The 24582-nt window shown below is 47.3% G+C and overlaps 1 protein-coding gene across 4 annotated transcripts in view; it reads right to left on the reverse strand.

Annotated features, from left to right (window-relative positions):
- INPP5D (inositol polyphosphate-5-phosphatase D) overlaps positions 1 to 24582 on the reverse strand; it is an 89475-nt gene that overhangs the window by 18271 nt on the left and 46622 nt on the right. For all 4 annotated transcript variants that reach the window (XM_073360195.1, XM_073360194.1, XM_073360193.1 and 1 more), the window contains 12 exons: positions 20273 to 20423; positions 14954 to 15125; positions 13394 to 13534; positions 8004 to 8091; positions 7135 to 7215; positions 6876 to 6947; positions 6432 to 6555; positions 4507 to 4613; positions 3677 to 3779; positions 2620 to 2816; positions 1662 to 1779; positions 660 to 756 (listed from right to left, as the gene is read on the reverse strand). In XM_073360195.1, coding sequence (XP_073216296.1) covers positions 660 to 756; positions 1662 to 1779; positions 2620 to 2816; positions 3677 to 3779; positions 4507 to 4613; positions 6432 to 6555; positions 6876 to 6947; positions 7135 to 7215; positions 8004 to 8091; positions 13394 to 13534; positions 14954 to 15125; positions 20273 to 20423 — 1451 coding nt within the window. The remainder of the gene's footprint in view (positions 1 to 659; positions 757 to 1661; positions 1780 to 2619; positions 2817 to 3676; positions 3780 to 4506; positions 4614 to 6431; positions 6556 to 6875; positions 6948 to 7134; positions 7216 to 8003; positions 8092 to 13393; positions 13535 to 14953; positions 15126 to 20272; positions 20424 to 24582) is intronic.

Below are 24582 nucleotides of genomic sequence, written 5' to 3' on the forward strand. Positions count from 1 at the left end.
TGGGGCCGGGCTGGGTTGGGACTGGGGGCTGCAGCAGGTCCAGGGCTTGGGGAGAGGCATCTCTCCATGCCACAGCCCTGAGCGCCTGTGCGGTGCTTAATAAGCAGCTGCGTGGCCACGCAGCTTAGAGGGAACTTAGGCACTGACTGGGGTACTCAGCAGCTTCTAGTCTGGTGAGCCAAAGCCGCATTCACAGTGAACATATAATAGATTTTAAGGCCAGAAGGGACCCTGGTGATCATTTAATCTGACCTCCTCCATAGCACAGGCCAGAGAACATCACCCAGCAATTCCTAACATAAGAACAGCCAGACTGGATCAGACCAATAGTCCATCTAGCCCAGTACCCTGTTTCTGACAGTGGTTGGTGCCATGTGCTCCAGAGGGAATGAACAGAACAGGGCAATTAGTGAGTGATCCATCCCCTGTTGTGCAGTCCCATCTTCTGGCAGTCAGAGGTTTAGGGACACCCAGAGCATGGGGCTGCATCCATGACCAATTTGGCTAATAGCCACAGATGGACCTATCCTCCATGAACTTATCTCATTCTTTTTTGAGCCAGTTATACTTTTAGCTTTCACAATATCCCCTGGAAATGAGTTCCACAGGTTGACCGTGGACATCAACACCTGCACTTGAAAGACAATGACATATTTCACCTGTGTTTCTTTTCACTTCCTGAAGTCAAATGGCTGTTAACAAACCCTAAGGAGGTTCCATTAAACATGAATGATACTCCCACAGCTCCTTTATTGCCTGGGAAAAACAAGAGGCAAAAACCATCAAGAAATCAATCCACCTCCAGGCTGAGCAGTAGAAAGATAATAAAGAACATGACACTTCTGAAGTGAAATGGGGGATGGGGTAGAGGGAGAGGGAGAGGCAGACTTAATCAGTGCAGGAAGAATTATCATGTATAGAAAAATGTTCAGGGAAAGTTTTTCGGAAGAAGGCAAAATAAATAAATTTTAAGAAAGCTAATTTAATTTCCATCTGCAACCCGGAAAGGGGAATCCCTCCCACTCAGGCTGAAGTCTTTACTGGGGAAATTTATGAGCCCAGGATTGAGTAGAAAGACAATTTCCCCCTCCCACCACCCACCCCCAGGTAAAGTGGTGTCCATGTTGGTGGAGGCAAGTCTATCTAAGCAGGGCTAGGATTCACAGTGCCAACTCCATGGGTGGTCCATGGGTGCTCCAGAAAAAAATTAGCGGGTGCTTAGCACCCACTGGCAGCCAAGCTTCCTCCCCCAGTGCCTCTCGCCCACCAGCAGCCCTACTGATCAAGTCCTCCCCCACCCCCAGCCCCTTCTGCTTCCTGCGATCAGCTGTTCCACAGCGTACAGAAGGCGCTGGGAGGGAGGGAGGGAGGGGGAGGAGCAGGGACGGGGCACACAGAGGCAGGGAAGAGGCAGGGGGCGGGAAGAGGAGGGGTGGGACTTGGAGGAAGGGGTGGAGTGGGGGTGGGGCCTTGGACAGAGCTGGGGGTTGAGAGGACGTCAGGGTGCCTATGCTGGGATTCATATATGCCTGGTTGGGGAAGACCAGGGTCACTTCAGCATGACGCAAAGTAACCTTTCTGAGAGAGAACTGTTCATTTCAAGAGTCCCCGTGGGCACAGAGTGGATGACGCTCTGATTAGATTTGCTTCTGTCTCCTTACCCAGCGTGTTTGCGATTCCTGTCTTCACGTTGTCTGTGCAGATGTGACTTATCCGGTTCTCATGTTCTGGCTTGGCCAGAACGACAATCCTGATGTTCCAGAGTGTATGGATTGCTATCTGTCAGGGGATGGGAAACTGATGGTTATATCATGGCACAGAGACACCGGACACATCTGGTGTGTCCAAGGCTTTCCCAACCTACTTGGACTCACTGACTCAGATTTTTCTTTGAGCGATGGACCCATGTTCTTAGATTGTGTGGGTGGGGAGAACATGCGCAATTCCAAGCATGCAGATATGCTCACATTAATCCCTAGATCACCTTGGTTACACAAAAGACAACTTTATTTGTTCACAGGCAAATTCTAAGAGCCACTTAGGGGCCCCATACACAGTGACCTTTCAGATATGATTAAAACTGTTCCTCACCCTCACTGAAACTCAGGAGTGGTCAAACTTGCTTCTAACACAGTTTAGTCAGTCCTAAACTTTATTATAACCTGGAATAAAAAGTGCCAGAGCTCACAGAGAGAGAGAGAATGAGGGCAGAGCAGTCTCGAAAGATACGCCAATAATTTTAAAATGTTCTCTTCTTAAGAGGGACATTCCCATGGCAGTGGCCTAATTGCAAGTAAGTGTGCTACTGTGGGGGAGGGGGTGAATCCAAGGCCAAGATCCATCCTTCATGCCCCAGCTGGAAGGCACTGGGAGCACTGGGGCTGGCTCTGGGCTCAGACTCGGCATAGGGCATTGCTGGGAGCAGTCCATCTAGCTGATTCAAGAGTAATGGAGTCCATAGACATGTTCAGTCCCCTCTCTGTCAGCAGGATGGTCCCAGCAATGTGGCGCTTCGAGAGCAGGGAGGCGTGGGCCTGGGGCTGGTTATTCCTGTGTCTCTCCTAGCTGCTAGGGGAGTGTGCTATCCTCACTTTGCTCTGAGCTGACATGATTCCTCACCACTTTAAAGCTGATACTGGTGATTTCCTGCAAGGATTGTCTTAGAACTTCCAGCCATTCCTTCTCCCCTTGGGGGTCCTCCTGGGTGCCAATGACATAAATGTCATGGGGGATGTAGTCAGCGGAGTCATCCCGTGTCTTTCCCTGCCCCTTGGAGAGAAACCAGGATGTGATCTTCTTTGGGGGAGGAGCAGCACCTTTAGCAGCAAATCCAAAACCACAGTGAATCAAAACACTTGCAGTCAAAACCTCAAGGCTATACACAGCACATGAATAAAAAGGCACACAAACCCACAGAGCTATGCACACATCCAGGGGGAGACAATGGACTTTATGCCCAAATGACGTACTATGGGCCAGATCCTGCTTTGTGCCTGGCAGAGGGGATGCTATAGGGGATGGAGTTGGTGCTATGCCTCCTCATTCCTGGGGAAAAGGGGGCATTGGCAGGAGCATCTCTGTACTCTGACAATTCCCATCTGTTGGAGCTGCCCATGGAAGCCACTGGCAGCCAGCTCTCACTGGCTATTCGGCTCGAGGCTGGAACATTCCAAAGACAGCCCTGAGTTCATTGTGGCTGCAGCTGAGGATCAGGGTCTGTGAGATTAATGGCATTAACCTATCAGCTCACATCCATCAGAACAAACGTACATTCCCCAAATGGGAAAAACAGATTCATTTTGGGTTCCCCAGACAAAGAGCCCTGCTATTAAATTCTCTTTTCAATCCCAAGATGGGTGGTTTCTCCTAATCAGATGCAGAAATAGCTGGAGTGCAGTGACTGGACACTCCCCTTTCCCCCGACCATGGTCACATTGGCATTATGGCCCCTTTACGCTGGAGCAATGCAAAGGGGCCAAGGTGCATGCGAAAACCTGGCCTAGAGACTCAATTTCGCTCCTGTCCTAGTGGAACACAGTCCCTGTGAGCAAGTCCCTTACTGAGTGAATAGGAAATGTGGCGTCCAAAAGTCCCCACGTTGAAGCAGGCCAATGTCAAGGTCGAGATAAGTGTCTGGAGGAATGTATGAAGGACTAGATGAGAAGGCAGCACATACCCATGTTCCAGGTCCCAATGAAGATGGTGATCATGTCAGGCTCTGGTTGCTCAGAGTGTTTATTCTTCATCTGCTGCAGAAGCTGGCAGAACCCTTCTCTTTTCTACACCCAGAGGAACAGAGAGACAGCTAATGAGATGGCTGTCTCGTTAGCCAGAATCTCAGCTTCTTCTGAAAGAAGAACTAATTGAATAGGGAAGTGCCCAGAATATCTAAAGGGCAGATCAGCCTTATCTCTACTAGTCTGCAGGGAGGTTGCTTTGTTTATGGTACCTTCTCAGGAGAAAAGGTGTGTTGTTAGGATGTGTTAACTAGAGTGTTCCAAAAGCCTAGTGGAGACAAGGCAGTGTACTACTCTGACACGTGTTAAACTGGTCAGGTTAAAGACTGGCACATGGTAAAGGCAGTGTGCTTTGTCTGCACTGGAGTTTCCAAACACGGAAGCTAGCATGTGTTACATCACACCCTGATATCCTAGTCGAGACAAGTGGGATTCAAGGCTGGTGAACGATTCTGGTGTAACTGCTCCGCGGTTGACTCCTGCCTTTGCCAGCCATTGAGCAGCCAATGAATGGCGCAGTCCTAATCTGCCTCCTTCCCTTTCCCAGACCCTCATTGATATAGCAGGGGTTATTATTATACTGTTGCTGAACACGTCGCCCATTCTCTCCTGCATTCTCTGGATGCTCTCACATTATATGATTAATCTCATTTATGCAGAGCAGATTAAAATCCTATAAATGCCCTGGTTAGTCCTCTGCCGAGGCTCACTGCCCTCAGGCCCATCCTGGTGCTCCTGGGATAAAGTGAGGAAAGACGTTGTCGTGTACCTTAGAGTCAGCAAAAACATATTCTTTCCGCTGTGTTTTCTCTCTTTCAGTCTCCAGTACGATCACCAGTTTGTTAGGGAACTTCTGGGACTTGATGAGCTGCAGGACTAAGCAGAGGTGGGCTGTCAACTTCAGAAACCAGAGACCCAGAAACTGTATCTGCAGAAACCAGAGAAATCCTCCTCTGCTCACTAGAACTGGCTGCCGGAAGCAGCATGCTCCAAGAGATCACTCATTCTGAACTCTGAGGCTCTCTTTGCCCTGCATTGGGAGACCCCCGCTAAGCACACATTCCTGTCAATTCTGCCTCTGAAAAAGGGTGTTATACAGAGCCTGGAACCAAAAATATGACAAAGATGGTTGCAGTAGCTTCGGCACTGAGACCGACCGACAGTACTTCAGCTATAACAACTGTTCCTGATGTGCAGGGACTGCAATTGTTGCTAGGCCTCTATGGGACACACGGGGGAAGGAGGAGAGCTCCTTGTGCAGCAACACCAGGGACAATCTGGTCCTTTAAGTCTGGCCATTTCTCAGCGTTTTGATTAGTTCTGTTTGGCTGGTCAGGGTAGTAGTCTCAGAGAGCTTTTGGAATGGATCAGCAGAAACAACATGCAGGTGCAGTCAGCAAGAGACTTTCCTCCAGGGATTACATTTATACCCTGAACAAGAGTCACAAATAGCTCCTCCTGCCTGGTGTTCAACCCAACCTCGTGCCCTTTCTGCATCCCAAGCAGACAATTTATACTCCTTCGTCTGAGCATCTGTGGAAGAGAAGGTGAAAGCCAATCTGATGGCGGAGATGGTTCGGTCCCATGTACATCAGCAGCTAAGCAATTCTGAACCCCAGCTGGGGAAAATCAGCTGTGGAGGTTTAGCTCAAAACTATGGTCAGCAACGGGTTGTTTTCCTCATGAGGATGGAGCCTGAGTTGATAGTTCTGCCTCTGCTAATCTCTGCAGTGTTTGGAGTTAGAGGCTAGAGGGGAATTAGAAAAATAGCTTTTCCCTAATAAAAATCTTTCACCAATTGTTTTAGCAGGGACCTAACCAGGGATAAAGAGAACCATTTTAAATAGGCCTTCACAGCAAACAAACAACTACCACCGCTCTCCCCTAATGATACTAACACCATGGCGACACTTCAGGTGCTACAGCGGCTCAGGTGCTATGGCATTGTGTAGGTTACAGCGACCAAAGAGGCTTTTCTGTCACTGTAGGAACTCTACCTTCCCGAGCAATAGCAGCTAGGTTAACGGAAGCATTCTTCTGCCAGCCTAGCTGCATCTACACCAGGGATTAGGTAGGTCTAGCTACAGCACTCTGGGGTATGGATTTTTCACACCCTGAGCGCCATAGCAATGTTGACCTAAATTGTGCAGACCAGGCCAAAGTAACAAACATGACAGCAGTACAAACAGCCACTGGCTGAGCACTGATCTTGAGAGCAAGAACACTAATGCCTTCTCAAGACCTCGCTTTTCCAAACAGACCCTTTTGTGGGTGCAGCGTACCTAGGAAAGAGATGGACTCACACCAGTTTTGGCCTAACATCTCTGAGATGTTTATATCTTTGCGGCTTACCTCCTTGATCCATACTAGGGCAGAAATTGGAAATACCTTTGATCAAGGGATGCTGTTTTCCTTGCAGACATGCTGCCATTGTCTTAACTTAACTGAAAGCCATGGGATTGTAAACTAACTCTCAGAAAGAGCCATTTACCACAGCATTGACTTCCTATTCACTGAAAACTGCCTTGGAGACAAGCGATCTAGGTTTACTGATGCCTTGCAGTAGAACCAAACTCTCAGCATAACAGACTAATATACACATTGGACCAAACCTTGCTCCCACTGAAGTCAATGACAAAATTCCCACTGGGATCTAGAGGACTAACCCCTTATTTGTGACTCAGGGCACCTTACTTTTCTTATGGTTATAAAACTTGTCTTCAGGACCATCCTTGGCTTTCTTGATAATCAATTTCCCCATCTCCACATCAACTTTGAGGTGTATTTTCTGGGAAATTCCTAGAGAATCTGCTTTCACCTATTGGAAAAGGGAGAGATTTTTCATAAGCCATTTTTCTAAACTTCAGTCAATTGTACGAGGAAAAGCAATACCTAAATCAATGCACAGAGAAACATCTGCATGGCCTGACCCACTTACATCACTCCGAACAGAGAGCTTTAAGACATGGCCCCTACTACAGTACCATAGAGCACCCAGGGACTCCAGGCACTGAGATATAACTGTATTATCTCTACTGTAGCAGAGCACAGTATCCAGAAACTTAAGACATCGAGACATTCCTACATGTCTTGTGTTCTTCTGTAATACAATAAGCATTGCTGACAAAGTCTATTTACCTCAAAGGTTACAGGAGGGATGAGAGAACGCCGATGTGTTGAATCAGGACCTTCAATCAACAGTGTTTTCACCTGTAAAATTTCATGCATATGGGTATCTATTTGGTGACTCTACACTTCACTTGAGGGGGATCAGAGAAGGAAGTAATAAAGGCATTGCAGGAGAATTCTTATTACAGAGATGGATTTCTCTGAGCATGAAAGGAGCATAAATAAAGCCAGAAGCAGATAGGAACACAAGATAATTATAAATCTCTACCTTTTCTTCAGCCGAGGACAGCAAAGAGATCAGCTGATTGAGCTTCAACACAACATTGACTGGACTGGCTTCCCCAAGCAACTGGTAACAACAGCATTAAAAAAAGAAGAAGAAGAAGAAGAAAAAAAAGAGAGAGAACAATGAGTACCAGACCCAAAGAAGCTCATAGTTCACACCACCTGCCAGAAACAGCTGTTAGCAGCAGTGTGTTTTACATCATCAAAGTTTAATCCATAACGTGAAGCGCAGCGGCACAGAATGTGACTGAACATGCAGGAAAGTTGGGCTGGTGGGAGGACAACCTTGCCAATCTGGTACATAGGTCAGAGGCTGGACATGCAGAGGAGTTGGATGGTTGATGATAGAAAGACAGATTTGTATTACTGGTCCATGGGTTGAACATGCAGATTGGACTACTGGTTTTCTGGGCCGCAGGACGGAAGAGGTTGGACACAGGATTGAGGTGGTTTGATGGAAGGAGGGAAGCATTTGTCACAAAAAGACACTGACCATCCAGAGGAATTAAGCTGATGGAAGGAAAAATTTGCAATTCTGGGTCACAGGTTGATAGAGGTTGGAAGTAGGAACGACTGAGGCACTTTGCTGCATTCTCTCTTTGGGACAGGGGTATGGGAGAGGATGGAGAAGACTATGAGTTAGCTGAATCCGTGGTTAAATAACTCACTGTGTGCCCAGTGCACTGCAGCCAGAAACAGGCTAAAGAGAACAAAAGTGTTAACCAATCATCTAAATTCATGGTCATTGTTGTGTCCCAAGCTCAGAAAGTCCTCCCTCCCCCGCGTCTGTGCCTGACAGAAACTATCACTCCTCCGTGGCCACCTTTCCCCGCTTCTTCCAGTAGAACTTACTTGAGAACGTTGATGGATACCAGGGGGCAGCTGCTGGTCAAAAACCTTCTGGATGGACTCCAGGGAAGGGAGAGTCCGAGACGCCTCACTGAGAATACAAAGACATGTCAAAGGACAATGCAGGGTTTGTGTGGGGAACCTGGGGCAAGGTCACATGGGGCAATGAAAGAAGGATAAAGCACAAAACCAGTTAATGATGCATAGTCAGTACGGAGTCAATGTGGGTGTCTACACTGCGTTAGGGGTATGAATGCAGCATGAGTAGACAGAACCATGCGAGCTTTAAACTAGCTAGTGCAGCTAAGAATAGCAGTGAAGAAGTAGTGGCACGGGCTTCAACCTGAGTATATCCCTAAGCTGCCCAGCAAGCTCCGACAGCCCACGCTGAAGCCCTTGCTACCACACCTATGCTGCTATTCATAGACATGCCAGCTAATTAAAGCTAGTGTGGGTATGCCAATCTGAGCTGCATTCACACCTTTGATTGCAGTGTAGACATACCCAGTGAGGTCAGTGCCAACCCTGAAAGATCAGGACAGCGCAGCAGGGTTAGGATGGCAGCTAATGCATCAGCAACAGCTCATTTGAACAGAACTCCTTACAGCTCCGGAAGCTGGGACAGCACAGTGAAGGAGGAAATACAAAGATATATTTTTCAACAAATGCAATAAGGGGACAAGTGGAACTGTGGCTGTAAAATGAACCAGCTTTAATTTTCTGAATTCAAATCAAGGGTAGGTTACAAATGAAATTAATTTAGTGAGCCCAGAGGATGCTTGTCCATCACAAAATCTTTGTATGAACTTGGCACAAATGACACTCTGCTAAAGACCAGACTTAGTACTGGCAGAGCAGCTAGGTCCTGCAGGCCAAGGTGGACATGGAGAATAATGCGACATTGTGCCTAATTAGTAGCCAGTACTAACAAGTCCCCTCATTTTCATAGGTACGAATGCACCAGTTTCTCCATCTAGTTCTCTGGAAAAGGCGCTACAGTGAGCATACACCTGCGGTCTCTGAAAATCGAGCTACTTATTTAGGTGCCTAAATATGTATTCAATGGCCTAAGCCAGGCACCCACATTTGAAATTTCAGCCTAAGTGACTTGGCAAAGTCATGCAGGAAGTCTGTGGCGGAACTGGGAACCAAGTCCTCCTAGGTTCTCAGTTCTATGTCACAAAACTGTTCTGTTTTGAACTTTTTAAGTTATCCTGTCCCTAAAACTCCCACTAACATCAGCGGACTTTGGTTCAGGCCCTATCAGAAAAGAGGTAGTATTAGAAGCTCTGGGAGAAGTTCTACTAGACAAACCACCTGGAAACAATTACAATATATCTACTTTGAAGCAATGTGCAGCACAGACCGTACAGTTCTGAACAACAGCAACCACAGAAAAACCCACTGCTTGGCCGTTTCTTATGTGAGAATGGCTCGCTCTGAGGCACTTTTCCATAAAGTGCAGCTTAATGTAACACACAGGTCAGACTTGGGGAAGAATGCAGAAGGGTATTTACTGGCATTTGTGCTCAACCAAACCACAAAGTGGTTTTAATTGCATTCACACCTCTTTCTTTTTCTTCCTTTGAACTGCTGTGTGAGTAAAATTTTATTCATGCGAATCTTCACAGAAGTGTCACGAACACTTCTGTCCATCTATATTTGCATAAGTATTGGCGCCAGAAGTGTTTGAGCAGCCATCTTAAAAGCTTCTTGTGGGAGTCATGCAATCAGAGAGCAGAAATAACACCATGTTTAGGTGACCGATCAGGTAGGGAATGATGAAGTGATTGCCTGAAACAGTCAAGCTGAACAGCTCACCCATAACTCGCACTGTGAAATATGTCCACCCAAACCCTGTAAGGAATTCTGAATGAGGAACACCTCCCCATACATCTGCAGGAAGATCCGTGGCTGTGCTGGCACAAAGTTCCCCTAAAGTTCCCCCTAAAGCTTTGCCCAGCCCCCTCTGAGGATACCCCCTGACTATGGGAATCTTTGGGAGAGGTTCAGCCACTGATCTTGCAGCCTCCGTGCTCCTGCCCATACCTCTGCTCCTGAGGCAGAGTACTTGGCCTGGGCATCTTTACAGCCTGGTGACCCTGGAGGCAAGTAGCAGCTGGTGCAGTTGAAAGCAACCTTCAGACTGCTCTAATTCATGCCAGGAACTGGCCCTTTGCTGAGCTGGCTAAGGAGTAGGGGAGGCAGGGGTGCAAAAGTTACTCTGCAGCCCTTCCCTGCTCCCCCTCAGCTGTGTGGAGTGCTCCTTAGCTGCAGCTCAGACGTTGGCCCTGCATTTCTTGATGGGTAACTCATGAACTGGAAAAGGACCTACGGTCACCAGTAAATTGGTCCCTTTGAACAGTTAGCCCAGTTCTGCCCATTACTAAGCTGTAAACAACCTTCTAACCCCCACCCCAAAGGAGGACATGCAGTTCCAGAAAACATCCCCTTTCCCTTGCTAACATTTGCAGTCACATCTTACCCACAGTCTGATGCCAGCACAGGCATATATCAGCTAGTGGACATCAAAGAAAAGCTCTCAACCTTTAAACTGAATGCAGTGTCACGTGGGTCTGACAACAGCTATCCCCGGGCTATGTGCAGTGTTGATGTAGCCATGTTGGTCTCAGGACATTAGCAAGACAAGGTGGGTGATGTGATATCTTTTACTGGACCAACTTCTTCTGGTGAAAGAGGCAAGCTTTTGAGCTGACACAGAGTTCTCCTTAAAGTCTTCAGGTCACCCAAAGAAGAGCTCTGTGTCTGTCAAAAGCTTGTCTCTTTCACTAGGAGAAGCTGGTCCAGTAAAATATATCATCTCACCCATCTCTAAACGATGTGAGATTAGAGGGGGCTAGGGAGGGACATTATACAACTAAAGATGGGGCATTAGTGCCAATTGAGCCTGCGATTTGCAATTTTTCCCCTCCCCAAGGCTTTGTTAAAATAAAATCCAGTTATGAAAAAGAAAACACAGCTGCCTGAGAACAAGCTGCAGATTTCAGGCTGAATCCCACAATGCAGCTGGGAAAGAAGCTGAGGTGAATGAAGGCTAAAATTAGGTAATGTCACTGAATAAATTAAATTTCTGCATCTTGAAAGGGGGATTCAGCTAGAGAGGCTGCAAGCTACAGCAGAGATTAAGGGAGCTACATAAAGCAAGTAAGTGCCCAGGTATTTGAAAATTAGTAAATTATGGGAGAACGCTAGGTTCTATGGCTAGAATGCACACACTCCTGAGAAAATCTGATCTGCAGGAAAGCGGTTTATTAGAGAAAGCTGATTGATATGGAAGACAAAGAAGGAGAAATGGCCTCAAGTTATTAGGAGTTCACAGGATAATTGAGAAGGCAAATCCACTGAAATGAAATGATACCAAGATTATTGGTACAGATTTTGGCAGGAAATTGCAGGAGGGAGAAGAAATTGGATGGGATACATCAAATCAATTCCATTTTCAAATAGCACAACAGCTCCGTGGGCTGATTTTGAAAGTCTCTTATTACCTGAGCCACACAAACTGAGTGCCTGACTGGAATTTGATCCAAAGCCCATTGAAATCAGTGGGAGTTTTTCCACTGACTTCACTGGATTTTAGATCAGGTCCCCTCCATAAGAAAGAATCCTGCATTTCCATGTGGGAAATTGCATATGCAAATTGGGCAATTATATATATAATTAGACATCTCCATGTTGTGGGTGATTGCCCATGAAAAGAATTGCATTTGGTGCATCTCACCAATCGCACAGGTCTTTGAAAATCTGCCCAGTTAGACTAATTATATTAAGATGTCATTAATTCCCAGGATGACAACAGATTAGTCCATAAATATATACCACTAAACAAGGGGTGGAAGGTGGGGATAATTGTCTGTTGGTGCAACTCCACTGATGTCAATGGACTTTCACCAGTAGAGAATTTGGCCCGGTAATGTTTGAAGCGGGCACTAGATTTTCTGTGCCCTCTCACTACAAATGTTAAAGGGACACTGACAATTGGAAGAGCAGCTTTGATGCTTGAGAACATTTGATATCAGTAGGTTTTCTTTTTTAAGACTTTCTTATCCCCTTGAAGGGCGATGAGGGGTACAAAAACACACAGAGTACAGATAGCGATGAGTATAGCACAGAGTAGCGATGCATTCGAACTCCCTTCTGGGAAAAGCCAGCTTGGCCTTCATTGGAATAACAGCACAGCCCTATTTGAGGCAGTTTAGCAATGGAAAAGATTCAGTCCTGATTTTGCTGGCTGTGGGATCGCATTATTCAGGGTTTGCTAATAACAGAGCACATGAGACCTTCCCCACTCCGTGACTGTAGAGAACTGAAACCCAGCTGAGGGGCACAGAAAAGGAAGTGCTGGTTCTGCAGCATCATACCCCCCACTTCCCGACCTCCCTGGATCCTCTCCCTGGGGAGGGCTGGAGTCAGGCCAGAGAAGGGGAATGCACACTCAGCCAATCCTCATATGGTATAACTTGAGTAACTCCAGTCACTTCAACTGAGCCACTCCGATTTACACCAGCTGGCCCATCCGCCTCCCCCCAGCTCTGTGCGAATTCTGTGGGAGCCTAGCTGCCAAGGAGCCAGTGTGGAAAAGGGTGCTGTGGGCCCCTGAGCCAGCGTGGAGGTACAGGACCTCTCTGTTGATGGTCAGGCATCCAGATGCTCTCCCTGGGATCTGAGGGCTGAGCGCCTTGTTTGTTTCAGAATAGGGAGGAAGCTTGAGGAGCAATCAGATCCTGACTGGTACTTGGGCTTTTGCTGGGTATAGGTCAGTCTGGGCTCTGGATAGGGAAGGGGTACTTGTAATGGAAACCATACTGGAGTAGGGGCCTGTTTCTCTGCTCACTCCACCTTGACAATGATTTCAATAAAATCATCCCAGGTTCTCCCTGCTGTAATTGAGAGGAGAGTCGGGGTTTGGAGAGAATAGTCATACAGCAATATGTGGGTTTTTTTATATACGACTTTTACTTGATGATTCTGGAGGTGCCATTTATATCTGTTCCTAAACTAATCCTATTCAGCTAATCCTTTAATGCATTTTGGCTTTGTTTCTTTCTAAACAAAGTATAAAATAAGTAATACTCTATTAACTGAAACCACCCCCAGGAAAAACTTACCTGCTATAGCTGTGTGTTTCAGGCAGATTTAATGTCCCAGGGCCAGAATCTCAGGTGGCATAAATCATCTGAACCTCACTGGAGCATGAGCATCTGGCTCCTGGCCTTTGACCCCATAGGCCATGAGACCATTGTCTTACTACCCGTTTTTAAGGATAAGCAGTTTTGCTGTGCTGGAAATATGGGTTCACAATTCAAATGGCACCTACCTTTGACAGTGTCATGACATTATATTGCCTTCTCTGAAAATTAGGCTCCAGTTACCTGAAGAGCCCTTTGCAGAGCACTGTGAGCAGTTTCTTCAGCTGGGGGAGACTGCTGGAGCCCATCTGCACCATCTCAAAGTCGCTGGTGATGTGAACTCGCAGATAATCCTGGATTAACTTTAGGTGTTCCTCAGAAACACTGTGAAAAAGACTGACGCAAGTAAGGAAACCAGCTGCCCCCCTACTGTCCCCAACCATCAGGCAGCTGAGTTTTGTCTGAAGCAGAAACCTCCACGGCTAAGACATACTCCTGTGTGGCTTGCCTTGTTCTTCAATGTCAATATTCCCTTCTAAGTGGTGGTGATGGGGGGAATGGAATTCTTAGACTTTGCCTGAGGATTCCCCACTGCAATAGGATGAATGCTGTCCTGGGGTGGGAGATAAGGAGTTGCAGTCGTGACTGAGAGGGAGCTATGGTGTGAGGGGAGTGATTAGTAGGTCTCCTGTAGGGTTGGTGTGTGGTGAAGAGGCTGGGGGCTGGCAGCCTGAGAGTGTTGGGGGAGCCAGGACTTTTGCTCTTGTCTCCATGGCTGACTTCTTCTTCGAAGCTTCTGCCTCAGACAAAGCCTGATTAGAATCTGAAAACAGAGGCTGGATGAGAGGCTCCAGTTGGGTCCTTAATGAGTGGGGATTGGCACCTCTACCCATGCTGAGGGATGAAGCAGTCAAAGTTTACTGGCTGTTTCATCCCTCAGCTAGTACAGAAAGTTCTGACTGGCTGCTCTTTTCCAAGTAGGCAGATGGAACAGCGAAGGCAGCCAATCAAAGTAGATATCTCCCAGCTTGCCACCTACCCAGTCAGCCCCCTGTCCTACCTCCCTGACAGAACACCAAATTAGCTTCCCTTTGCTGTAACTTGCTCCCTGAGCCCTGGCCCATAGACACATGTCCTGATTTTTAACACTGAGGATCTGGTCACCCTAGATGTAACCAGCTTCCTCTGATGCTTGAATGGGTGTCCAGATTCAACAGGCTATGGTGCGTGATGTATTCAGACAGCCACATACTTAGATGGGGCCAGACCCTCAGCTGGCATAAATCAGTGTAACTCCATTGCAACCAATGAAGACTTGCCAATTTGCACACGTTAAGGATCTGGCCCACAATCTCTATGGTTTAGGCACATGGTTACTATTCTAGCCTCTCCGATATTATCTTACCATACGTTAGGAAATCTCTTCATGGGGGAGGCCAGTACATTGTTTTATACTTCAGGAGAACATTTCTTCCATGCCAGAGCATGAGCGCTACCTTAAGGAGTAGCCACTGTATTACTTTAATGTCTAAGAGAGAATGGACCTGATTCTGACTTCCCTTTAATTGTGTAAATCAGGAGTGACTCCTCTGAAGCCCATGGAGTTACACGGGGTAAAATAAGTGTGAGATTAGACGCAGGCCCCACATCCCCTCTCCCACAATAGAGGGCACTGAAATAGCTGTGATATCAGTGACACCTTTCCCAAATGCAGCACCTTACCAACTCCCGTGAAGGCGTCGGTGTTGATTCGATTGCCCATCTATCTACATTTCTTGAGAGCAGTGAATGACCATAGCTCACCTGCTGGTGTCCTGGGACTGCAGCCGTTGAAGTAGTGTCTCAGAAAGGGACAGTTTGCTGACTTCTGCCACCTTGGAACTTTCATTCAGAGGAGACGCTTCTTTCGTCTCACTTGCCGGGAGTGCCACCAGGAAGGGTCGTGGGGGTAATATGGGTGGGGTTGGTACAGGGTCTGACATGAAGGAAGGGAAACAAAATAATTTTGGCAACACACCTAGAGCACTTGCCTCCCATTCTGATCCACAATATCGTCTGCATCACAGTGGCAGTCAGTGCAAAATCAATCCAGATTAATTGGCCTGCAATCGCTGAACTGAAAAGATCTGAAATTCATCAGATCAGACCTTGCTATTGATAAGGGCCCAATCCTGTTCCCACTGAATTCAGTGGTGTGGTGTAGTGGGCTTAGTTGAGCGCTGTGAACCCAGAACGCATAAGCAATAATCCTGGGCTCTGGCACTGGCTTATTGACTAGATTTGGTCAAGTCACTTAACTTAAATCTCCTGATCATTATGAAGATTGATTAATATTTGTGCAGTTCTTTGAAAATGTGCACATGGTATATCATGGCTAGGTATTATTATTATTATAATGGATCATCAGTGGAGTGGGACAGTGCCCAGGAGCTACATGGGAGAGGGAGATGTATAAGGGGCTACATCTCTGGAAATATGGACAGACACACGGATTTAACTTCCATCCACCGTAAATGAAGCTACTTCAGGTTAAGTGGGTTTAGCAGCCTCCATCCTAGTCTCCATTTGTTCATAACAAAAAAAGGTCTGGGTGCCGACATGATGAGCAGCTTCTCCAGTCACAGAACTCCAGTATCTGAGTCCCTACATCTCCATGACGGGCACAGTGCAAGAGAAGTGGGTTGGGGGGGAGTACAAATAGGCTGAGAACAGGCAGCTAAAATTAGTAAATATGTCCAGAGAAAGGCAGTAACAATGAATGCTGAGTGCAAATCAACCCCTTCCATTTAATGCAGTACGGTCACAGGGGCATTCAGAGCATTCATCCCAGCTGAAAACTCCCTCCACTCTCCAGTGTAGGCCCCCCCAAAGCCACGCCATTCAATTCAACAGCACTCTGTCTCTTTGGTGGGAAGTGGCTATAGCTGCGTTTAACCCAATGATATTCTCCCTTGTTAACAATCTCCCCTCACTTTGTAATGCACATAGTACTTGGCTGTGCTTAAAAATGAGAGAGTGATGCTTATTTTCCTGAAAAGCATGGTCAATAGCTCCTGTGCACATTGTGACTCACAGAGAGAAAGAAATAATAAGCACCAGCATGACTGATTGGTGCTGCAGTTAGATCAGGGCAGGCAAACTTTTTGGCCTGAGGGCTGCATTGGGTTTCTGAAATTGTATGGAGGGCCGGTTAAGGGAGGCTGTGCCTCCCCAAACAGCCAGGCGTGGCCCGGCCCCCGCCCCCTATCTGACCCCTCCTGCTTCTTGCCCCTTGATGGCCCCCCCGGGACTCCTGCCCCTTCCACCCCCCCCACCCCCCGTTCTCTGACAGCCCCCACGGGACGTCTGCCCCATTCAACCCCCCTATTCTCTGCTCTCTGACTGCCCCAACCCCTATCCACACTCCCAGCCCCTGACCACCTCCTGAACTCCCCTACCCTCTATCCAACCCCCACTGCTCACTGCCCCCTTACCGTGCTGCCTGGAGCACCGGTGGCTGGCGGCATGGCTGCACCAGGACAGGAAGCCGTGCCACCCGGCTGGAGCCAGCCATGCATCGTGCAGCACAGAGCACCGGGTCAGGCCGGGCTCTGCAGCTGTGCTGCCCCAGGAGCTCGCAGCCCCGCTGCCCAGAGCATTGCGCCAGCAGCACAGTGAGCTTAGGCTGCAGGGGAGGGGGGACAGCAGGGGAGGGGCCTAGGGCTAGTCTCCCCGGCCGGGAGCTCAGGGGCCAGGCAGAACGGTCCCATGGGCCGGATGTGGCCCGTGGGCCATAGTTTGCCCACCTCTGAGTTAGATCAATACTTCCATGCTTAGATTCCACAGGGATAGGAGACTTAACAACGAAACATATATGACAAAGACATGCTCTAGGCTTTCATCTGGCTCCAGAATGATGGTACCTAAGCACCTTACAAAACTGAATTGTGGGTGTGACTGGCATTACACTAAAAGATCACATTTTCACTTCTCTTCCTCTAGCCCAGGAGTTCTCAAACTGGGGGTCGGGACCCCTCAGGGGGTCACGAGCTTTAAGCCTCCACCCCAAACCCTGCTTTGCCTCCACCATTTATAATGGTATTAAATATATTTTAAAGTATTTTTAATTTATAAGAGAGGTCACACTCAGAGGCTTGCTATGTGAAAGGGGTCACCAGTACAAAAGTTTGAGACCCACTGCTCTATCCAGAGGCAAGTAGAGTGGCAACAAGAACTTTTTTCAACTTCCTGCCCTTCTGTTTATTCTTCTTCCTGCACCTCTCTCCCCCATTCTGAGAGCTGGGAGATTAACAGAGCTGGGCAGAAAATGAGAAAATAACTAACAGGTTTTCCAAAAAATGGTGTCAGTTTCTCATTGAAATGTCATTCTTGTCAATATTTTCCAGCCCTCACAAGATCAGTGAGAGTGTGTGTGTGTGTGTGTGTGTGTGTGTGTGTGTGTGTGTGCGCGCGCGCGATGGGCAGGCTATGTCAAAGAGGTTTTACCCTGAAGATAATCAGGTTCATGGTCATGCCCAGCATTTCTAGATAGACAGACAAAAGAGGAGAGAAAGAATGGTCCAGTGATTACAGCATTAGTCTGGGTCTCAGGCACCCTGGCTTCAAGTCCCTGCTATGGAGGCTGGGAGCCCTGGCTGCTCAGGAGCTGTGTGGGCAGGCTGGCAAGTCAGCTGACAGGTTTTCCATTGGGACCCTCTCTGGTTTCTGGTGGTATTTCATCAAAAGAACATAGTCCCATGGAATGTTTAGATTCTGAAGAATCAGCACATTCTAATAAAAATAATGGCTAGTCAAAATGTTTCTGATCAGCTTTGTATAGAACCCTTAACTCCACAGACAGCTACTAGGGTCCCAGCACCAGAAACCTCACTTTCATGTCTCTTTTGGGGGGAGAACCCCATGAAGCAGTGCAGTATTCTCTCTCCTCTCCTCCAGGACTGCTCTTCACTTAGAGCACCTGGCCAACACCAAAGTCCTCCCAAGGGACTGACCTTTGATGGCAAACATCAAAGATTCAGGCTCAAACTGGCCTGCGAAGCCATGATCCTGTCCTAGTGGTATGGAACATGAATCTTCCAGACACAGCAGAAAGGGCAGCTAATGTGCCTCTGCACAAAATGTGGCTCATTCCCGGGGAGTGTGTAGAAAATGGGGGCAGCCAATATAATCCACTGCTTGATTCTGCTCTTAGTGCAGGACAGAACCATTTGCAGCAGCTGACAGAACAAACCAAAAATATGAATAAGAGTCAGAGATATTCTATACCATAGACCTTCTGCCCCCAGCTCCAGGGAGCTGTACGTGGCACAATGGGGTAGGTGCAACAATCCCCCAGCCCTACAATGCTTGCAGAGGGTCTTGTATATGGACACCGTGCAATGTGTGCATGCAAAACAAGGCAGCTAGCAAAAATGTCCTGCACTGCTGCAGCTTGTAACAGTGCAACATTGTAGTATAGACACAGGTGGAGTCCATGATTTCCTTTCTGTCTTAAACCTGACAAACTGAGGTCAGCCATCCTCACGCTACCTGTTTCCCCATCCTCAGTCAGAAGGAAATCCAACAGCAGGCCCCTCGAACCATGTTACGTCAGAAAATCCACCACTGATACTGCAGGCCTGTGATGGAAATGCCAAATCAGGAGGTGTGTGCCAGGTCCAGCCAGGACCTTCTCACCCAACTGTCTACGAGGTAGTAGTAAAGGAATCATCACTGTGGTATCAAAGCGCACCTGAACAAGCTCATAATTATTAGATATATTCTCCATAGCACAGAGGTATAAAGGGTATGTCTGCACAGCAGTGGCAGCCTAGGGTTAGTGGACTCAAGTGGGCTATGTGTGTTAGGGAACCCTGGGCTTGAGCATCTACACTTCATTTTAACCCTGGGTTAAGGATATTCTGATCCCTATTCGAACCTAGGGCTCTGTCATCCACATTGTACAGCACAGACCTGAGTCAGAGTAACCCGCTCTCAGAGTGCCAAGTGCACCCCCCACCCCACCCCAAGTGTCGACACTCTAGCCGTACAAGTGTGGTGCACTATGGGAAAACTCTACTGCCTTCTTTCCTAACTGTGACATTGCTATAGATGGGACTCAGGTCCCCATAAGGACAGTGTGCACCAAAATCTGGCCATGCTCTTGTGTCCAGGAAACAGCTTTCTTTGCAGAAAGCTTCTTTTGATCATTTTCCGTTGCAAACCCTGCAGGCTCTCTGATAGTGTGCTTACAGACCTGTGTTTACCAGATGATGGCTTAACGCTGATCTGAGGTGCTGCCGTTTGCAAAGGGAGGAGTGGCTTCCATTTGCAATAGAGTGCAATAGACTGCACCACAGATTGTTGGCATAGAGAGGACTAAGGGATACCTCTGGAGGACTTCCAGGACCCAAGTCATGCTGGAGCCATGCACACTGGAAAGTAATAGGGTCTCAGCTTAACATGGGCTTGGACCCTCCAGCTCTGCAGGGCCCTGAGCCCCTAGGTTCAAGCCCTAGGTTAACACAAGTGGTGTGTGGATGCAAGAGGGGTTAGGCCTGAGCCCAGGCTCGAGCCTGGGCTTACATTGCTGTATAGCAGAGGTTCTCAAACTTCATTTCACTGCGACTATCTTCTGACAACAAAAATTACTACATGACCCCAGGAGCGGGGACCGAAGCCTGAACCCGCCTTAGCCCTGCTGTCCAGGGGAGGGGGGCAAAGGACAAGCAACACCACCCCAGGCAGGGGGGGACGACAAAGCCAAGGCCAAGGGCTTCAGTCCCAGGCTGAAGGGCTGTAACCTCAGCCCTGCTGCCCAGGGCTGACACCCTTCAACTTTGGCCCTGGGCCCCAGCAAGTCTAAACCAGCCCTGGTGACCCCATTAAAAAGGGTAGTGACCCACATTGGGGTCCTGACCCACAGTTTGAGAACCTCTGCTGTATAGACATACCCAAAGGGGCCTGATTTTCAGAGGCCCTGAGCACTCATACCTCCTAATGGAGTCAATAGGAGTCGCAGGCACATAGCACTGCTGAGAAACTCCAAGAAAGCTCCTGCCAGCACTCCCATCATCTCCAGCATACATCAAGTCTGTTTCACTCCAAGGTCCAAACCATCTACCTTTCCGCTGGATTTTTTACCTGCATCCTCCTCTGGATCATCAGCTGCCTCCTCCTCTTCCCGTTGGACAGGATATTTCAGGTGCCATACCAGACCCATGTTCTCCTTCTTGTAAAACTCTATCAGTTCGTCCAAGTTGTCGAAGTACTTCACCGGAACGCCTTCCGATGCCTGAAACAACCCACAGAACACAGACATTGGCAAACATCACTGCAGATCATTCCCTACCACAGAAATGTCGCTCCTCACTGGAGGCAAAGTAAAGAAAGAGAGAAAAAAAATCGGCTAATACTGTCCAGAGAAAGGCAGCCCAGCTTTCAGCATCTACCTGACCACAGGCTTCCGTGCAGAACAGCTCACACAGTATAAACACAAACAGATATGCACACATGCCCCCGCCAGCATCAGCAAAAACAGCAATCTCAAAGATTCGGTGAAGCCAAGTGGAAGAGATCCCACTTCTATGGCCATTTAATTTTAAAGTGTGTTTGGCTTCAGAGTGACAAAGATCTATAAAAGCAGAAGTATTGATAGGATCGATTCTCATACTTACTGAGAGCAAGGAGCATGGGCAACATTTTATTTTGGTTGTATGTGGTAGGAATCTTCCCTCACTTTTGGATTGCAAGAGAAACACAATCAAATGCACCTATTAGTATCCCTTCCAGTATTCAAATAACTAGGCATAATTAGGCTCAAATAAATGGGCCAGCAAACCATTGAAATTTTAAAAGTTTTAAGATCAAAATGTTGACACTTGAGTGTCTCGAGTTAGTTTTCTAAGTCTATATTTAGGAATTTAAAACAAGTTCAGAGGTGAATCAACCACAACCTTGGGCTTGTCAGCTGGGACTCCAAAAGGATTATCCATGTTTTTAAAAAGTCTGACTTTATTTGGAAAGAAATGTTAAAATGTTCAAGTCCCACAAAGATGAAGGTGATTTCAAGTTCTGACTAATGCCTGTGAGATACTACAGTGGTGTCCACAAAGCTGGGTTGCTATTCAGGCAAGAACATAGAATGACCACACATCTCATTTTGCTGCCACCTACTCAGCATGTGTTGCACAAAGAGAGTCATGAGCTGATAGAGCCTGTGTTAGAGGCATCTTAAGGAGATCCAGGCACCATGAACACAGTGTATTTCATGATGCACTTATTCACCATTGTGGCTAAAGTCACTTTTCAAGATCATCTCTTGCTGGTTGAAACTCTGCAAAAAGTTCACTGCTGGCCCTTATGTCTGAAAACACATCTTTAGGGATAGCAAACATCCTGGGGTCTTTAGAGGCAAAGCTACAGATCAATCAGATCATAAGAATGGCCATACTGGTTCAGACCAAAGATCCATCTAGCCTGGTATCCTGTCTTCTGACCATGGCCAATGCCAGGCGCCCCAGAGGGAATGAACAGAACAGGTAATCATCAAGTGTCACCCTCTTGCCCATTCCCAGCTTCTGGCAAACAGAGACTAGATACGCCATCCTTGCTAATAGCCATTGATTGGCAGCTTCAAGCATAGAGATCAATGAATTGAGGAATGTCAGATCCCCCAGGCTACAGCAGCCACCATTCATGTGGTCCCAGCGTTTTGCCTCCACATTGAGACCTAGTGATATAAAATCATTGGCTCACTGTGGCAGTACACAGATTGACAATCCTCTATACCACAGGTAGCAAGCAAGGATGAAAAGGAGACACCTGTGTCAGCAGCTGCTTCTACAGTTACACTCTAGGACTATCAGATTTTAGGCGCCAATCCAAATGCTTTTCATGGTCTATTCTTCCTGGTGGAAATACAGTTCTCGTTTGTCCTGCAGTGGCAGATCGTGGGCTTTCTGAAATCATAACAAGCCCACACACATACACGCAGCAAGCCCTGATGCAAATAGGAGAGAGTAGCCTATGTGTAGATGATTTCCAGTTCCACCAGGTTACTTTCTACTGGCTTAAAGGGGACCATGAGCAACATACATTTGTGAACACAGTCCCCGTGAGCACTCAATAGCAACAGCAAACACTGCTATCAGGAGGCAAGACTAGAGAAGAGCTATTCTGTCTGATCCGCCCTAGATCACACCATTTATTCTTTAAGTAGTAGGACTTTACCTAAATTTGAAATAAATTGCTACAGAGTCTCAGTCTGGACAGTCTCAGATTGGTGGTGGCTGCGGCACATTAATCTAGTTTTCAAATTTTTGCTTTTATCATTATTAACATACATGAGCTTTCCATACAAGTTTTAACAAATCCTTCTTTGTCATTAACTGTATGTGTGGCCTTTAACAGACCCATTTGGGTTTGGTCAGCCTCGGATCCTTATCAGCATATGTATTTTGTTCAAGAGTCAAACACAGGCAAATCAAGAGCTTGAACATGAGAAACAATGGTACAAACCCCAACAAGCAGAATGACCTCACCTCACATTAAGCAGTGGGGCTCTTTGTCTGGCTTGTTGGAGAACAGGTGTTTCCCATTTAAGGGCTACAGAGCCAAAGAATTACCTGCTATGTGGCAGGCATCTCCATACCAGGTCAGCTCCCATCCCTGGGGCAAGAAGAGCGGGGAGATTACTTATGCCCACATCTGTGCAGCAAAAGCACTATTTCTGAAACACGTTTAGGGAATCCCAGCCATAACAAGATCTCATCTTGATTCCTTCGAGAGAATGAGACCACAGCCCAGAAATTAGGGGAGCAATGTTTTCGGTATCGAGCAAACACATCTGAAGGTTTGGCTACCTGTGGAAAAGTGATCAGGATATATTATTCCTAGTGGACATAAATGTCTTTTAAAAAGCATGGAAAGAAACTTTCACACAAAACATTATCAGGTGCTTTTGAGAATTCAGTCTGAAAGATCTGTGCACAAGGGTGTTCCTGAATTCTGTAATAGTTATTACCAGGACACTGTGGAAAGTGTCACTTTCAGCATAAAGCATAGTACTCAGGCTCAGACACAATGATATTTATGTAAGGCCATTACTACACCAGGTAAAAGGGGTTGCAACAAACTGCTGGTTGGAATATCTAGAACTTGCAACCTCTGCAGAACACTGCAGGTCAAATTCTGCTCTCACTTGCACTGACTTCAAGAGTTACTCAGGTTTTGCACCAGTGGAAATGCAAACAGTGCTTGGCCATATGTATCCGTCCCAGCCATTTTACAGTTGTTGATACTGACTGATGGTAATACCTACGACTCAGAGACCCAGTGAAAATGAAAGAAATATGGCTCCTGTATCTAATCCATAATACAAAAGGATCCTGAAATCAGTGAAGTTACACTGGGACAGAATTTAAGTAATTCAGACTATGTCTACACTAGAGACCTTACAGTGGCACAGCTGTACCAATGCTGCTGAGCTACTGTAAGGTCTCCTATGTAGCCATTCTATGCCGACGGGAGAGAGCTCTCCCGTTGGCATAATTAAACCACCCCCAACAAGAGGCAGTATCATAGCGCTGTCCACACCGGCGCTTCTGTCAGTGTAACTTATGTCAGTTGGGGTGTTTTTTTCCACACTCCTGACCAACAAAAGTTTTACTGACAAAAGTGCTAGTGTAGACATAGCCCTGGTCTACACTAGGAGTTTAGATCGAATTTAGCAGCGTTAAATCGATGTAAACCTGCACCCGTCCACACGATGAAGCCCTTTTTTTCGACTTAAAGGGTTCTTAAAATTGATTTCCTTAATCCACCTCTGACAAGTGGATTAGCGCTTAAATTGGCCTTGCCGGGTCGAATTTGGGGTACTGTGGACGCAATTAGACGGTACTGGCCTCTGGGAGCTATCCCAGAGTGCTCTATTGTGACCGCTCTGGACAGCACTCTCAACTTAGATGCACTGGCCAGGTAGACAGGAAAAGGCCCGCAAACTTTTGAATTTCAATTTCCTGTTTGCATGGTCACCTGCAGCTTGCCACGCTGGCCAGAGCTCATCAGCAGAGGTGACCGTGATGGAGTCCCAGAATCGCAAAAGAGCTCCAGCATGGACCAAACGGGAGGTACGGGATCTGATTGCTGTATGGAGAGAGGAATCCGTGCTATCAGAACTCCATTCCAGTTTTCGAAATGCCAAAACATTTGTCAAAATCTCCCAGGGCATGAAGGACAGAGGCCATAACAAGGACCTGAACCAACGCCGCATGAAACTTAAGGAGCTGAGGCAAGCCTACCAGAAAACCAGAGAGGCAAACGGCCGCTCCAGGTCAGAGCCCCAAACATGCCGCTTCTATGATGAGCTGCATGCCATTTTAGGGGGTTCAGCCACCACGACCCCAGTCGTGTTGTTTGACTCCTTCAATGGAGATGGAGGCAACACAGAAGCA

This window comes from Lepidochelys kempii, chromosome 9, assembly GCF_965140265.1.
Source record: "Lepidochelys kempii isolate rLepKem1 chromosome 9, rLepKem1.hap2, whole genome shotgun sequence".
Lineage (NCBI taxonomy): Eukaryota > Metazoa > Chordata > Testudines > Cheloniidae > Lepidochelys > Lepidochelys kempii.